The sequence below is a fragment of the Rhinoderma darwinii genome, chromosome 5, assembly GCF_050947455.1.
Source record: "Rhinoderma darwinii isolate aRhiDar2 chromosome 5, aRhiDar2.hap1, whole genome shotgun sequence".
NCBI classification, from domain to species: domain Eukaryota; kingdom Metazoa; phylum Chordata; class Amphibia; order Anura; family Rhinodermatidae; genus Rhinoderma; species Rhinoderma darwinii.
The window spans coordinates 272,826,338-272,842,531 of record NC_134691.1 but is presented as its reverse complement, the minus strand read 5'-3'; the positions used below and the strand labels follow the sequence as shown (position 1 = coordinate 272,842,531).

At 42.4% G+C, this 16,194-nt stretch overlaps 1 protein-coding gene across 2 annotated transcripts in view; it reads right to left on the bottom strand.

The window, feature by feature from the left end:
• TRIM71 (tripartite motif containing 71) overlaps window positions 1–16,194 on the bottom strand; it is an 80,840-nt gene that overhangs the window by 3,034 nt on the left and 61,612 nt on the right. For both annotated transcript variants that reach the window (XM_075827159.1, XM_075827160.1), the window contains exon 4: window positions 2,094–2,228. In XM_075827159.1, the coding sequence (XP_075683274.1) occupies window positions 2,094–2,228 (135 nt within the window). The remainder of the gene's footprint in view (window positions 1–2,093; window positions 2,229–16,194) is intronic.

Here is a 16,194-nt window from a genome sequence, read left to right as displayed (position 1 = left end):
TAATTTTTCTCCTGCTTGGGAACTTCTCTATGAACCACAGACAAGAGCCGTGACCAAGCTACAGCTCTCAATCTGGCAAACTTGGGAGGTCTATGTATTACGTGGCTGCTCATTCATATAATACAACATTTCCCCATGTGGACGCTGCAGGAAAAGTCATTAGGTGACAGCAACTTTCTCTGGCAAAATCAGCTGGGAGTCCGTATAATAAGAGGTTGATGAGACCATGATAATTCAAAGCGCACTTAACCTTTCAGATAAATGTTCAGAATAAACTGGCGTGTGTGTGTGTGTGTGTGTGTGTGTGTGTGTGTGTGTGTGTGTGTGTGTGTGTGTGTGTGTGTGTGTGTGCGCGCACGCACGCACGCACGCACGCACAAGAGGAATAACACCATTTCTGGCCATCGTATGACTTGTATTCTGCATTTTTTTGCTATCATGTCACTCATACATTCCACACATAGACAAGAGAACATCCTGCTCCCCAAATTGTGTAGAACACCCTCAGACACACCAGCAGCAATTAGCAGTGCAGCTGTGAACCTAGTACTGGGGTCACATATAGCAGTTACTAGAAGTAGCTGTGTCTATCTCTGTGCGCCTCTCACTCTGCTCCCTATTCCCTCTCCATATGGGCAGCTGTAACCGGATTCTTCAGTGACCTGATTCTCTTCAAAATAAGACAAGGATTTAGCAGTAAATTCAGAGTGAGTGAGTGATCATTTAGGATGGGGTAGATAAGTGGAAGAAGAGGTATTTTTCTCTAAGAAGATATATTAGAAAGTTTCTTAAATTCGCTTGTACTATTGGTTTATGCAAAGTTTGTTGAAATATTGGTGACTAAGGTTTTCCGATAGGTCAATAGAACAGGTCACAAAACATGAGACCCACTCATCCCGAGAATCCGATGGTTTTTGCTGCAATTTTCCAAGCATGCTTGGTTCCTCTCTATTGAAATGAATGGAAATTACAACTATTAGGAATAACTCACATTCATTTCAATAGAGAGTAACTGGTCACTCCCAATGGTCAGACCTCTATTGATCAATGTTTTGTAAAACGACCTAGTAAAATGTCATACAAACAAAAAACCCAGACTCAACTATCCTTATTGTAACAAAAATCTGAATCCTATAGGTGCCACTAGGAGTTAGCACTGGCTGACCCAGTGACGCTGAGTCCCATACTTTTGTATCTACGGTACCAGGAACTTCCAAGGAGGTATGGACATTGCGGTGTGAACCTGCAGGTTGCAGATCCCTGGAAAGTCTTCCAAGGTGGCAAAGATATACCAAGACAAGGTACAAAGAATACATCAGGCAAGCAGAGGTTGGGGTATCAGCCAATAAAGCAAGGTCAAACATAATCCAAGGGAATGAACTCAAGAAAAACAGCAAGGCTAAACAATCCAGCCACAGGAAGTCAAAATAGAGCAAGGTAAACTAGGAACCAGCAACAGGGGAAATTAACCTGAACCGGTTGTTCTAGCAATGAGAGAGACCGATACTGCTTTATATAGGGTTGTGGAGGGCATGTCAAAGTGTCAATCAAAAGGAGAGAGCGTTCAGAAGTGAGCGTGCGTTGTCAGCTTCACAAAAGAGCAGGTACACACTTTAATGAATAGTGTGGGTAGGTCTCTTACAGAGGAAGCTTTGCCAATAAATAGCAAAAACAGATAATTACACTTCCCTTCCAAATATTTTCAAACTTCAAATGACAGAGGGTTGAAGATCAGCACAAAATACCCACCAGTTCAATTCCCCATCACTGCGGTTGTCTAGGTAGTCTTCGTTGACTTTCCTGCAGCGATGACAAGTCGTTCATGCACGTGACCACTGCTGTCAGTGACTAGCCTCAGCGGGGAGGCTGAACGAGTCCACCGGGGCCAGTGATTGGCTGCATCGGTCAAGTGCATGAACGGCACATCACTGCAGGACAAGTCAATAATGACCTCAGAGGATTGAACAGGTAAATATCGTTATCGTTTTTCTATCCACTTTCCTGCTCTTAGCTCTTAGCAAAATATTTTTAAGTCCAGGACAAACCCTTTAATTATAAGATCATTTGTGAGCCTGAAAGAAAATGTTACTAACCTTCCATAGCAGCTCACATTCCCTCTCCTCGAGTGCCTTCTTGTGCCTGGATGTGACTGCTTTGATCTCGGATTGCGCTACTTTGGCTTTCATCTCAACTTGCTCTGCTAGTGCTTGGGCCTGCTCAAGGGTGAGCTGCAAGAGGAAATAAGAAACCATGCTCACAATTAAAAAATGCATTCTGTTACATGCTTCATATCTCTCCTAATGTCACACACCCTGGCACCAGCATGGAGGTCACCGTGTTCACAGGACCCTTCTCCAATGTATTACAAAGCAATAAACACAATGATTTTCATTGGTATTACGACCATAGTGGTTACCCTTTATAAAAGGGAACAAGTCATGTATTTAATTTTAGTTTTATTAATTAGATGTAAGCATATAGATAATACAGAAAGTGTTCGGTTTTTTGTTTTTTTTAAATGTTGTAGCTATTTATGCTTTATTTGTAAAATCATCCCTGGGATGGTCATATTGGGGGGCACGCACTTCCTTTTTGTACTTAGGACTCATTCAGACGAGCGTGAAACTCGTCAGTCTGCTGTGCGTGGAAATCATGCACAGCACACGGACCCATTGATTTCAATGGGGATATTCACACACGCAGCGAGAGTCCATTGCGTCAAACTCACTGCATGTCCTATATTGGTGTGTTTTCACGCACCTATGCGCCCATTGAAGTCATTATCCTTTAATGATAATGAGAGGATTCTGCTCAACCCATGCCTGTATATACAGTACAGATCACTAGTGAGCTACAGAGAACAAGAAATATCAGTTTATTGGGACTGCTCTAGAGGCAGTTAAATTAAAAAACACGATTTTATTTTTAGTAGCCATAGAATTAACTTTTATACTTTTTAACCCAAAAATGAGGACAACAGCGGCAAATTTGTAGACATGTCAGATACCTGCCATTTGTCAAACGGGGTCCTAAAACGTGTAATAAAAGTTTGAATTTTTATTTAAATAATAGGTCTAAGGCGGACTCGTGGCGTAATTTACCCCTGTCGTTACATGGTAGAATTAATTTATTTAAGAAGATCTATTTGCCTAAATTGTTATAGATTTTCCATGCATGTCCAATTATGTTGAGAAAGAAATAATTTACAAGTCTGGATGGTATCCTCCGCTCATTTTATTGGTGTGGTGGCCCATCCAGATTTGCCCTCACTCTTCTCCAAGCACCTAAGTCCCTGTGTGGGATTGCAGCGCCTCATATGTACTTTTAATTATCTGGCTTCACAACTGGTGTACGCCCGTTGGTGGATCGACATAGATTTGGGTAATTCGGCTACGGCAATGGCTGGTGCCCTTATTAGCTCATATGAGAGTCTCTAATTTAAAGAAAAGATCGATATCAGCAGCACAGCCAGCTATCAAACCAACGGAATACATATGGATACCAGCTTCAGGGGAGTGCACGCAGCGGATTATCCCTGGTCCAGGGAAAATAGCAAAACCAGAAACAAAGCAAAAGCCCGCAGCACTCCAGTAGGAAAAATCTGTGTTGTATTCACCAAAATATCACCTGCAACGTTTCAACCCTCACAGAGTATTTGACAAAGACCCTGTGAGGGTTGAAATGTTGCAGGTGATATTTTGATGAATAAAACACAAAGATTTTTCCTACTGGAGTGCTGCAGTCTCTTATTTTGTTTCTAGTCTCACTAATTTGTTATATAGATTTAAGCTGCCCTGCTTGATAGCCCTTCCACTTCAAACGATTGCCCGGACATGGAAAATTGCACAGGCTGAGCCTGAGTGCCCTGCCGCCTCCTCATATTCCCCTAGAACCCCGTTGTGGGGCAATCCACATTTGCCGTATCTGGAGTCCTTGCCGGGGGCGATGCTATGGGCAGGAGCCGGGAATTTCATTTATGGGCCAACTCTATTCCACTGATACTGGGTTTGTGTCTTTCTCAGGGTTGGGGGACAGATATGGAATGTTGAAGATTGCCTTCTTTCACTACTTACAGCTTTGTCACATCTGTGCAGCACAGTTTGGCCTCCGCACACCTGATCTCTCCTTCTCTAAAACTGGAAAGCCTACTAGGTTCTCCGGACCTTCCTAAACCATTGCCGCAAATATACACTCTGTTACAAACTACGAGACCTCCTCCCTTTGATAAAATCTTTCACTGGTTGGCAGGAGGATGTACCAGAGCTCACGGGAGAGGAGTGGCGGGAGGTTGAACGTTCCCTTTTTGTTACGGTTGTGAGTTCTAGAGATTTATTAATTGAGTCCAGATTCCTACACAGGATATATTACACTCCGGCTTGGCTTAATAGAATTGGTATATATGTGTCAGATACTTGTTTTGGTTGCCAATCTGATGTTGGCACATACCTCCATTGTGTGTGGCTATGTCCAAAAGGTTTCACCATTTTGGGCGTTAATTGTCAAATAAATCCATGACCAATTTCAGTTAACAAGGCTTCTTACTCCCCAGGTTTACTTGTTAGGGGTTTTAAATGACATAGTACCGGGATTTTATGAGAAGATATTCTTTAATTTCACATTATTCTGTGCCAGAAAAGTTATTATCTCCTGGAAGGCGACAGAGGTCTCAAATGTGGTTCATTGGATTCAACTCATCAATAAATATGTACGCCTACATAAAAAAAACAAAAAACGGTATAATCATAGGAAATGTGCGTACAAATTTGAAAATACACGTGAAACTACGATGTCAGTCTCCTCCCAATAGAAAAGAGTGATTGGGGCAAGTCAAGAAGAATTTCTTAAAGGGGTTGGTCAGGGAAAAAATATTTTATAAAAAAAAGAAAGAGTTGGTTTGCCTTCCCTAAAACCCCCTACATTGATTCTAACCAGTTTCTGTTTGATCTCAATCATCACTGCTGCTCTGTTTCTTTACATCCATTGCTTCTGGTCATGGCTGTTTCCAGTCATGTAACCCACCATACCCATGATCCCTTGCTGCATCTGAGGAGACAGCTTACATCCCTCTTCCTCCCTCCACAGCATCTCAGATATTTGCATACTGCCATACATACACAGGGATCACAGGGTATATGCATCGATGATGGCGGATGTAACGCCCATCACCCCTGTATCTAACCCCCATCGCCCCTGTATGTAAATAACCCCATTACCCCTGCATACAAGTGCCATCATCACTATGTATTACCCCCAACATCCCTGTAAATAGCTCCGATCATCCCTGTGTATAACGCGCATCATTCTTGTGTATAACCGCCAACATCCTATACTGGGATGATGGGGGTCACATACAGGGATGATGAGGGTCACATACAGGGATGATGAGGTCATATAACTCCATCAGCCATGTATTTATGTAACAAATCAGGGCGCGTGGAGATTGAGAAATAACGCCGCCCTCTCCTCCTTCTACATCAGAGAGTAGGAGGAGCAGAGGGCGTGTACTAGTGAAGACGACGCTCCATGCACTTCCAGCTGAACAGAGGCACGGCGCGTCATCAACTACATTTAGGCTCTATTCACACGACCGGGTCAGAGTGTCGGCCGATAAAAACTGACGTTTTGGTCCGCGTTTCTCTGCCGTTTTGCATCCGTTCCAGGCTGGGTTAGTTTTTAACGGACGATTTTGACCCGTTTTGCATCTGTTTTTGTCCCTGTGCGTTTTAAAAACGGATGAATTTCATTTGTACATTTTCTGCCACACCCTGCCCTCTGTAGATAATGCCAGTGTCCCCCTGTAGGTAGTGCCACACCTTGCCCTCTGTAGATAATGCCAGTGTCCCCCTGTAGGTAGTGCCACACAGCCCCCCTTGTAGGTAGTGTTACACTTGTAAATAGACCCCCGATATATGGCACCGCTGTCCATAGATGCCCCCCCCCCTACCTTCCTGTAGGGAACCGCTCCAGGAGAAGTCCCTGACTTCACTGTCCTACAGGGAGCAACCAAATACCCTCCTCCTACATTACAGGCAGTGGGCCGGGCGGATGTTTCATGAGCTCTTCAGAGCTCTGCCTCTGATCCCACTGCCTGTAAAACACAGTTGATCATAGTACATGCCCCCTCCTCCTCCTGTCTCTTTAACAACTCCTCCTCCTTCTCAGCCATGTTACGGCCGTTCCTTGAAGTGTGAGGAGGAGGAGTGGATGACGAGATAGGAGGAGGTGGCGTGTACTATGATGGATGACGCTCCGTGTCTTTGCTGAGCCAGCACTTCCGACTAAACAGAAGAACGGCGTGTCATCAACTGTGTTTACAGGCAGTGGGACCCGAGGCGGAGCTGTGAAGAGCTCATGAAACATCCGCACAGCTCACTGCCTGTAAATGTAGTTGATGACGCGCCATGCCTTTGCTCCGCCGGAAGTGCTGCCTGAGCAAAGACATGGAACGTCACAGGAAACAAAAAATTTACTCCTGGTGTGGTCACGTGACCGCAAATTATAAGTATGTAATGCTGCCACATATACACAGACATTATATTAGAAAAGTAAATGTACATGTCCCATTACATTAAAATAAAAAATTATCCCTGGACAACCCCTTTAAGGTCTGCTGTGTGAATGAGTCCTATTTGTATGAATGGCTGATTGTATACATACGCACAGGCACACTGTACACAATCATCTCGACCGTAAGTACATGTCGGTCTGCTCTTGTCAAGTTCTACTCCCCTTCATAGAATGGGAATCTTCAGGACACCGTGTAATTTCCTGAATTGGTGGGTAATGGCACCCTAGACAACCATTGTATTTGCTTGTATATTACTATTTGCATCTGCATCATATTTTATGTTTTCTTATGTTGTTGAAAAAAAGCATTAAAAAGAATCGTTAAAAATAAAAAATAAATTATAGGTCAAAAGGCTTCGTTCACATCTGCGTCGGGGTTCCGTTGGAACCCACGAACGAAAACCAAATTGAAACGAACGGAAACCATAGCTTTCCGTTTGCATTACCATTGATATCAATGGTAACGCATCCATTGCAAATGGTTTCCGTTTGTCACCATTCTGTAAGGTTTCCGTTGTTTTGACGGAATCAATAGAGCAGTCAACTATTTGAGGAGGCCTGCGAAGAACATTTAATTGAATGTACAACAACGTTATCAAATTTATAATGTATACATAATATAAGGGGTCTACATATGAGAACTACATTCACAACAGTGCCCCATCGCTTGAGGCTAGTCACTTGAGGTCTACTTTATTATGTACTTTTATGCAGAGGATAAAAAGAGAACATCTTATTGAACTATGGCAGAAATTAAGAGTGTGTTTTTTTATTGATAGAAAAGAATACTAGAAACGTATAAAAAAAAAACAGCTTCACTTGGAATAGGCAAGTACTGCACATTGGTTAAATAAACATCCCCCATTCCACGCTCATTCAAATTGGCTACATTCTTCTTCCCACCTCTCCCTTGCAAGCAACAATTCTTAAAAAGGTTACAACCAAAACTAACTGGGTGGCTGAAGCTGTGACCCCAGATGGGCAGTTATAACAGAGCTCAGTGCTGCAGTGAGGATCACGTCAACTGGAAGTAACAGAAGGAGACCTTAAAGACATGTGTTTATGGCAGGGCTATAAGCAACAGATCTCCAAAGCAGGAAGCAAAGCTGACATCTATGATTGAAAGTTGGCTAAAAATTAAACATGGACATCCTTCTTAAATGTAGCTTACTGCGAGCAATAGGCCCCATAACATTTTGCTTCCTTTAACTATCTAAGCAGCAGTTTTGTTTTTTAAAATTTATTTTTAAGTATCAAAAACTGTGAAAATGAAAATTCTAAAATGAAGTCCTGAAAAAACAACAATAAGAATAGATCCCAATCCTCCATTAACAAGCAGTTGCCCAATCACAAATGTATAATATAGTGCCAAAATATTATAGACTGGTGTACAGATAAATTTATTTAGCCATGCCCAGTGAAGCTTACAAAACAATTGACCTATCAAAGTGGGCATGATTTCTAGGATTGGTATTAGTTACTAGGGGCATGACTGAGAACTGAGATTTGCTGCAGGTCATGAAATTAAACTTATATGAAAAAAATAAAAACAACAAACCACTAGTATGCTGTGAAGGAGCACATGCAATTAAAAGTTAAAGTTTCAGTTTAGCAGTCTTTAGAAAATTTAAATTTTCTTGTTCCAAAGCCGCACATTGCTGAACTGAAATACAGTTAGGTCGAGAATTATTTGGGCAGTGACACAAGTTTTGGCATTTTAGCGGTATACCAAAACATATTGAATATACAGTGATATAATCAATATGGGCTTAAAGTGCAGACTCTCAGCTTTAATTTGAGGGTATTCACATCCTAATTTGAGGAAGGGTCTAGGAATTACAGCTCTTTAATATGTGGCTGCCTCTTTTTCAAGGAACCAAAGGTAATCTGACAATTATCTCAAAAGCTATTTAATGGGCTGCATGGGCTATTCCTTAGTTAAGCCATCATCAATTAAGCAGGTAAAAAAAGTCTGGAGTTGATTCCAGGTGTGGCATTTGCATTTGGAAGCTGTTGCTGTGAACCCACAACATGAGGTAAAGGATCTCTCAATGCAAGTGAAACAGACCATCGTTAGGCTGAAAAAAAAATGAAGAAATCCATCAGAGAGATAGCCCAAATGTTAGGAGTGGCCAAACCAACAGTTTAGTACATTCTTGGAGAAAAAAAAAAAAAAAGAAGGAGTGCACTGGTGATCGAGAAGATCCAAAAGGGCCTGGACGTCCACAGTGGTGGATGATCGCAGAACCCTTTCCAGGTTGAAGAAAAACCCCTTCACAACATCTACCCAAGTGAAGAACACTCGCCTGGAAGTAGGTGTATCAGTATCCAAGTCTACCATAAAGAGAAGACATCATGAGAGCAAATAGAGGTTTCACCACAAAGGTGCAAACCATTAATCAGCCTCAAAAATAGTAAAACCAGATTAAGCTTTGCCAAACATGTAAAGAAGCCAGCCCAGTTCTGGAACAGCATTCTTTGGACAGATGAAACTAAGATCAACCTGTACCAGAATGATGGGAGGAAGAAAGTATGGAGAAGGCTTGGAACGGCTCATGATCCAAACCACACCATGGTGGAGGCAGTATGATGGCATGGGCATGCATGGCTGCCAAAGGCACTGGGTCACTAGTGTTTATTGATGTGACTGAAAACAGAAGCAGCCGGATGAATTCTGAAGTGTTCAGGGATATACTTTCTGCTCAGATTCAACCAAACACAGCAAGGTTGATTGGACGTCGCTTCACAGTACAGATGGACAATGACCCAAAACATACTGCGAAAGCAACCCACGAGTTTTTTTTAAGACAAAGAAGTGGAATATTCTGCAATGGCCAAGTCAAGCACCAGATCTCAACCTGATCGAGCATGCACTTCACTTGCTTAAAGAGGCTCTGTCACCAGATTTTGCAACCCCTATCTGCTATTGCAGCAGATAGGCACTGCAATGTAGATTACAGTAACGTTTTTATTTTTAAAAAACGAGCATTTTTGGCCAAGTTCTGACCAATTTTTTTTTTTTTTTAAAGTTTTCAAAATTGTTTTTATTAACATTTTCCAATAAGGGGTACAAAAAGTAGAAAGGGGAGGATGGGGGTTGAGAAATATACAAGACATTGAGAAAGATCAAATAATGGGATAAAACAATAAATAAAAAAGGAGAAAAAAAATAAAAAATAAAAAAATATATTAAAGAGAAGTAAACAAAAATAGGGGGGGGGGGAGGGGAACAAAAACATAACAGTCATAACCGTTACTATTAAGCTCATTATATACATAATTCCAATAAGTCAGGTGAGGGGATCTACACATCAAGCAAATGCAGGGTCTCCCCTTCTCGTTGGGTTTTCAACCCCAGTGTGACGATAGCATGGGCATGGAACCAGCCAAATACCCTGTGCCAGTCTCACCGATATGTTATCCAAAAGCTTTCTCAGAGAAGCGAGATCGCCAATAAGCAGATCAGAGGCGTGACCCCCGCAGACATCATAAGAATCCGAATCCCCGACAACTCATCAACTCGCAGTGAACACACGTTACATTATAGGTGCGTCCCCCATAAGTAGCTGCGAGTTAAACCATATAGTGGAGTCAAAGCAGTGCTTTATTTTCATTTGCACATTCCGCGGGAGGAGTGAGATAAAGGATTCCCAAGTATTGAAAAATTGCTTGTATGACCATTTTTGTATTTATGCAAATGAGGCTTGCAAAAGTCCAAGTGGGCGTGTTTAAAGTAAAAGTCCAAGTGGGCGTGTGTTATGTGCGTACATCGGGGCGTTTTTACTACTTTTACTAGCTGGGCGTTCTGACGAGAAGTATCATCCACTTCTCTTCAGAACGCCCAGCGCACAGACACTCACTTCCTGCCCCAGGTCCTGCATCGTGTCGGCCACATCGGCACCAGAGGCTACAGTTGATTCTGCAGCAGCATCAGCGTTTGCAGGTAAGTCGATGTAGCTACTTACCTGCAAACGCTGATGCTGCTGCAGAATCAACTGTAGCCTCTGGTGCCGATGTGTCCTCGCTCGTCCGACACGATGCAGGACCTGTGAGTGACGTCACAGCGTGATCTCTCGAGAACACGCTGTGTCTGCACTGCCAGAAGCTGGGCGTTCTGAAGAGAAGTGGATGATACTTCTCGTCAGAACGACCCGATGTACGCACATAATACACGCCCACTTGGACTTTTACTTTAAACACGCCCACTTGGACTTTTGCAAGCCTCATTTGCATAAATACAAAAATGTCATAACTTGGCCAAAAATGCTCGTTTTTTAAAAATAAAAACGTTACTGTAATCTACATTGCAGCGCCTATCTGCTGCAATAGCAGATAGGGGTTGCAAAATCTGGTGACAGAGCCTCTTTAAGACAAAACTTAAGGCAGAAAGACCCACAAACAAGCAACAACTGAAGACAGCTACAGTGAAGGCCAGGAAAGCATCATAAAGGAGGAAACCCAGCGTTTGTTGATGTCCATGGGTTCCAGACTTCAGGCAGTCATTGCCTGCAAAGGATTCTCTACAAAGTATTAAAAATAAAATAAAAAAAACACAACATTTTGTTTATGGTAATGTTAATTTGTCCAATTACTTTTGAGCCCCTGAAATAAGGAGACTGTGTAGAAAAATGGCTGCAATTCCTAAACGTTTCACAAGATATTTTTATTCAACCCCTTGAATTAAACCTGAAAGTCTACACTTCAATTGTATCTCAGTGGTTTAATTTCAAATCCAATGTGGTGGCATCCAGAGCAAAAAATCATGAAGATTGTGTCACTGACCAAATACTTCTGGACCTAACTGTATATTTCCATACACAATGAAGAACATTTTATGGCTAAAGAATATATTTTTCAACCAATGGATAATTAAAGTTGCATAAACTGCAATTTATAGAATCACATTTGTTACATTTTGGTTTGCAACGTGCATCAAATTCATAAATATGTTGCACAGAGGTACTGGAAATTTGTCACAAAACCCATCTACACATTAGGACAGGTGTGACCGGATGTCAGTCGAACAGATTCCGAGCATGGAAAATGTTGGAGGCTTGCTACAAATTTATAAAGTGTATGCAACTAATGCGACAATTAATTCGAGACATGAGGAAAAGTATGATAGTGGCCAGACTTTATAAATATGGCATACGTACATTTTGTACACATTGGGGCAGATTTACCATTCAAATTGAGCCAGAATGTGTACATGCTGTGAACCAAAATGTCAGTTTTAGCTATAAAAAAAATGGCGTAAAACTAAACCAACTAATAGGTGATACAAGGAAGAGGAGAGAAATGTGTCTAGCAAGACGCATGTTCTGACTGCCCTGTCTAAGTTTACACGGTCTAAAACAATATTACTAAATCTGCCCTAATATCTCTGCTAAAAAAATAAAATAAAAATAAAAAGAATTGTCTGTGATGGTATTTATAAAAGTGCTTCAATGTATATAATTTTTCCGGAAACTATAGGCAAGTGGAAGTCCCTCTAATAAAGATAGAGTTATTGCCATCACTTTATAATCGCTTAAGGACCCCCACCAATCCCGAGAATGAAGGGGCCGCAGCGCCGATTTTGCGCTGGATCCCCTTCACTGTTTTTCACTCCTGGCCACCTGCTGTGCAGGGGACCCCAGCAGGATCCCACTCAAGTGAATTTGGGACAGCTGCAATTCACCTTGGTGGCTAGGAGCACTGATGTGAAAGGAACAGTCACGGGTACGAAGCACGATCCAGCGATGTCGCACCGGCGGCAGTCCAGGTGCACGTAGCATGTAACTGCTGCAGCCAGTCAGAGGGCTCACCTCTGACTGGCTTCAGCTTTCACATGCTATGTGTATGTAAACCTGCACCGTGACTGCCACCAGAGCCACAGTGCTGGTGGCAAGCATAGGCAAGTATTGCTTTTTTGTTTTAATTTCTTTTATTTGCAGCCCCTAAGAAAAAAAATTAGACTTCGGATGACCCCTTTAAATGGTCAGAATTTGTCCTGGAGAAAGAAAAAGTGTGCAATACGTTTAGGATCAAAATGGAGAGTCAATGAGGAGGCCGCACAAAGACGAATGAAGAGACAAGCATGGAATCTGAAGACAATCCCTAACTGGCCATTTTTGATGGCTTTGTCTTGTCTAATCAGACAGTCACTCTTTTCTACACAACATGATGTGGCACAGGCCCGAGCTCAATGAATTCATCTGCCACAAGAGGACAAAACAGTTTTTGTGTGCCCTAATGACCCTTCTGTGCAACCGGCCTCCGACCCTTTGATGGGAGATAACAGAATTACTTCCTCTGTGTTCTGCTAATGAGCTGCCCCTGCAGCAGCCTCCACAAAAGTTAAAAAGGCCACGGTCCACCATTCAGCATGGGCAGCCTACAGGGAGGCAGAGGTGGAAGGTGCCAAATTACCTTATTTACTGCATCCTATTCAAATTCATGTTTACTCTAAATGGATTCTCTTTCAGTTTCGGGGGGGGGGGGGGGGGGGGGGGAGAAGAAAGAAGAAAAAAAACATTGTAGGTCTAACAGTAGCCTTTATCTCTGCTGTATGCACTAATGCTAATGGAAATAGCCAGCGTAGCTCACAGATGGCCTGAACTCTTTCACTGTACTCCTGGGATAGGAAGATTGTCAAGATGATCCAAGGGTGTAACTTTCAATTATATTAATCTATACCCACTAGCCCGTCTTGTGTAAGTGGATGTGTGCCTTGCAGGGATTTTCATTTCATGCATGCATAAACCTTTATTTTAAATTAACACTTTGAGACATTTTGGATCATTTACAAGATGAAAATTCAGAACAAAAAAAGAGAAAAGAAAAAATAATAAAAAAAAAACACTAGGAATTATGTTGGGCTCATCGAGTATTTACTTTGCAATAGGGCATTAGGAAATATTTTCCACAATACTGAACACTTGAAAAAACAAGATCTATATGCAACATTCGAGTGGTGCTCCAATATGGGCCACTTTTGCCTACGGAGGGGGGGGGGGGTGTTATATTATATCTAGGGTGTTTGGGACGTGGAAAATTTGATTTGACCACCAACGTGGATTATTAAAGTAATTTGGAACTCTATTTTAAGCCGATCTTCCCATTACTTCAAAGCATCCTCAAACCACCTCCTAAAGAAAGAAAAATGTGGAACCAAGTGCATCTCTCTAACGTCAAGCTTCATTAGGATCAGGCATTGTAATGAGCACAATTTTATAAAAGTCCAAAATATGTAAACTATTTTAAAGCCATTTTAAACAGTCCACATACATAAGATCATATAGTTCTAAATATTAATTCCTTGCAAGATTTGCTAACAGGAATGAACAGGCATACCAGAGATCTTAATTTCTTGCTTGAGACATTAACCCCTTCGCGACTGCCATACGGCTATACACATTCCGAATGCCGATGCCCCGTTCAGTTGCCAGATTTATAGACGTTGACAGCCTGGAACAGAGTTTAATGAGTGCAGTGCTGCTTCAGCGTGATCAGCGCTGCACTCGCATGTCAGCCCCGGAATATACCCCCCACTGTAGATCGCGCCACACACAACCCCCTGTAGGTAGCGCAAAACCCGCTGTAGATCGTGCCACCTAAGCTCCCTTTAGGATCGGAAACCCCGGCCAGCGCTCTGGCCGATGACTCCCCTTCTAGAGGGAGCCCCCGCTGCCTCTCCATTACCGCTGTAGATAGAGCCACACCCCTGCAGTTAGCAGCCTCCCTGCTATAGATAGTGCCACCTAAATTCTCTCTAGGAGCGGAATCCCCGGTGCCAGATCGCACTGGCCGGGGATTCCGCTTCTAGAGAGAGCCCCTAACATCACTGTACAGAGTGGTGGTCAGGGACCCGGCTACTGGAAAAGCCCCTGGTGTCACTATCCATACATGGACAGTGACGTCAGGGGCTATTCCTGAAGCGGAATCGCCGCTCTGGCATGGGATTCCACTTTTAGAGTTAACCCCTGACGTCAATGTCCATATATGGACAGAGACATCAGAGGCTTCCTGAAGAAGCGGAATCCGCCGGCCAGAGTTATTACACTCCTACAGGGAGCTACAGTGGTGCTTTTTACAGGAAGGGGGTGCAATTTACAGGGGGGGGGGCACTATAGAATTATATGGGCACTACCTACAGGGGACACAGTGCCACACACAGTGCCCATGTAGATAGCACCACAATGTGGGCCCCATCTACAGTGGGAACTGTGGCACTATTTACAGTGGGCACTATCTACAGTGCTATTGGGTCACTACATGGACAGTGTGGTGTTTTTAAGGGGGTTGGGACAAAAAAAAAATCTAGCAATTAAAATTCATCTTTTTTTTTTTTTTTAAACGCCCGTAAAAAAACAGATGGCAAATGGCGGTTAATAATGGTCGGGAAATGGAATCAAATTTTGACACACATTGGTGCAAAACAGCCATGAAAAACCGACAGTTGATCCGTTGTTAACTGCCCTTTTTTTCACGGTCGTGTGTATATAGCCCTTTTCACTCTCCCCTCACAGCGATCCAGGGTGACTGAGAGAGAAGAGGACTAATGGTTACAGAGCTATACAGTATATATTACCTACATACACACACACACACACACACAGTATAGATAAATATATTTTAAAAATTGCCAAAAATTAAAAAACACAGAATTAAACTAATTTAGAAAATGAAAGCCTCATAAGTCTTGAAAAAAGAAATGTAAAAACAGTTGCGATATTCAAAGCGGTTGCAAATATATTATCATTTAAAGGGAAGGCGTCACGAAAAAAAAATGTTTTATATGTTATTGCTTTTAGTAGGTTATTAAAATACATTTTATTTATTTGTGTTTTACTTTTTTCTTTCTTTTACTTCTCTATGGGTGCTGCCATTTTTTTTTTTTTCATCTCTGTATGTGTCGATTAACAACACATACAGAGATGGAATACGGCACATACATCCCCATAGAGAATGCGAACGGGAGCCGTTCCATTCACTAGTGTACGCCGTCTGTGTGGGAACGGCGCATGCGCCGGTCCCACACAGTCCAAAAGGAAGGTCTTCGACAGAGCGACATCCGGCGCCATTTTTATGTGGACCGGAAGCCGCAGCCGGACAGTAAGAGGACTACTTCCGGTCGCGGCTTCCGTCCATATGTTCAGAAGCAAGAACAGGGAGCGGAGGCAACGGCGGCGGCAGGAGCAGGTAAGTTATGTATGTGATGTGTGTGTATGTTCGTGTTATACTGTGTGATTACCACTGTATCTAATCCTCCTACACTGTGCATTCGCTCAAAAAATGGCGGCACACAGTGTAGGAGGTTTGAACATTCAACCCCCTCCTTTCTCCTGGCACTAGCCAGGAGAGAGGAGGGGGATTGTTTGAGCACACTAGAGCGAGTGTGTCTTCTCCAATTTTGCAGCATAAAGCAAGGTTGCATTACCACATGCCAATGCTGCAATTTTGGGAATTGCTCCCTCTAGTGACCAGCACATGGAAAGGTTATAAATTAGAATCTAATTTATAATATTTCCTGACTTGTGAAAAAATGTAAAAAATTAGAACAATGTGTAATCAAGTATATACTAACTGTTAAACTGAAAAAATAAATTCTAGCGACACATTCCCATTAAAGAAGTGCATATCAGA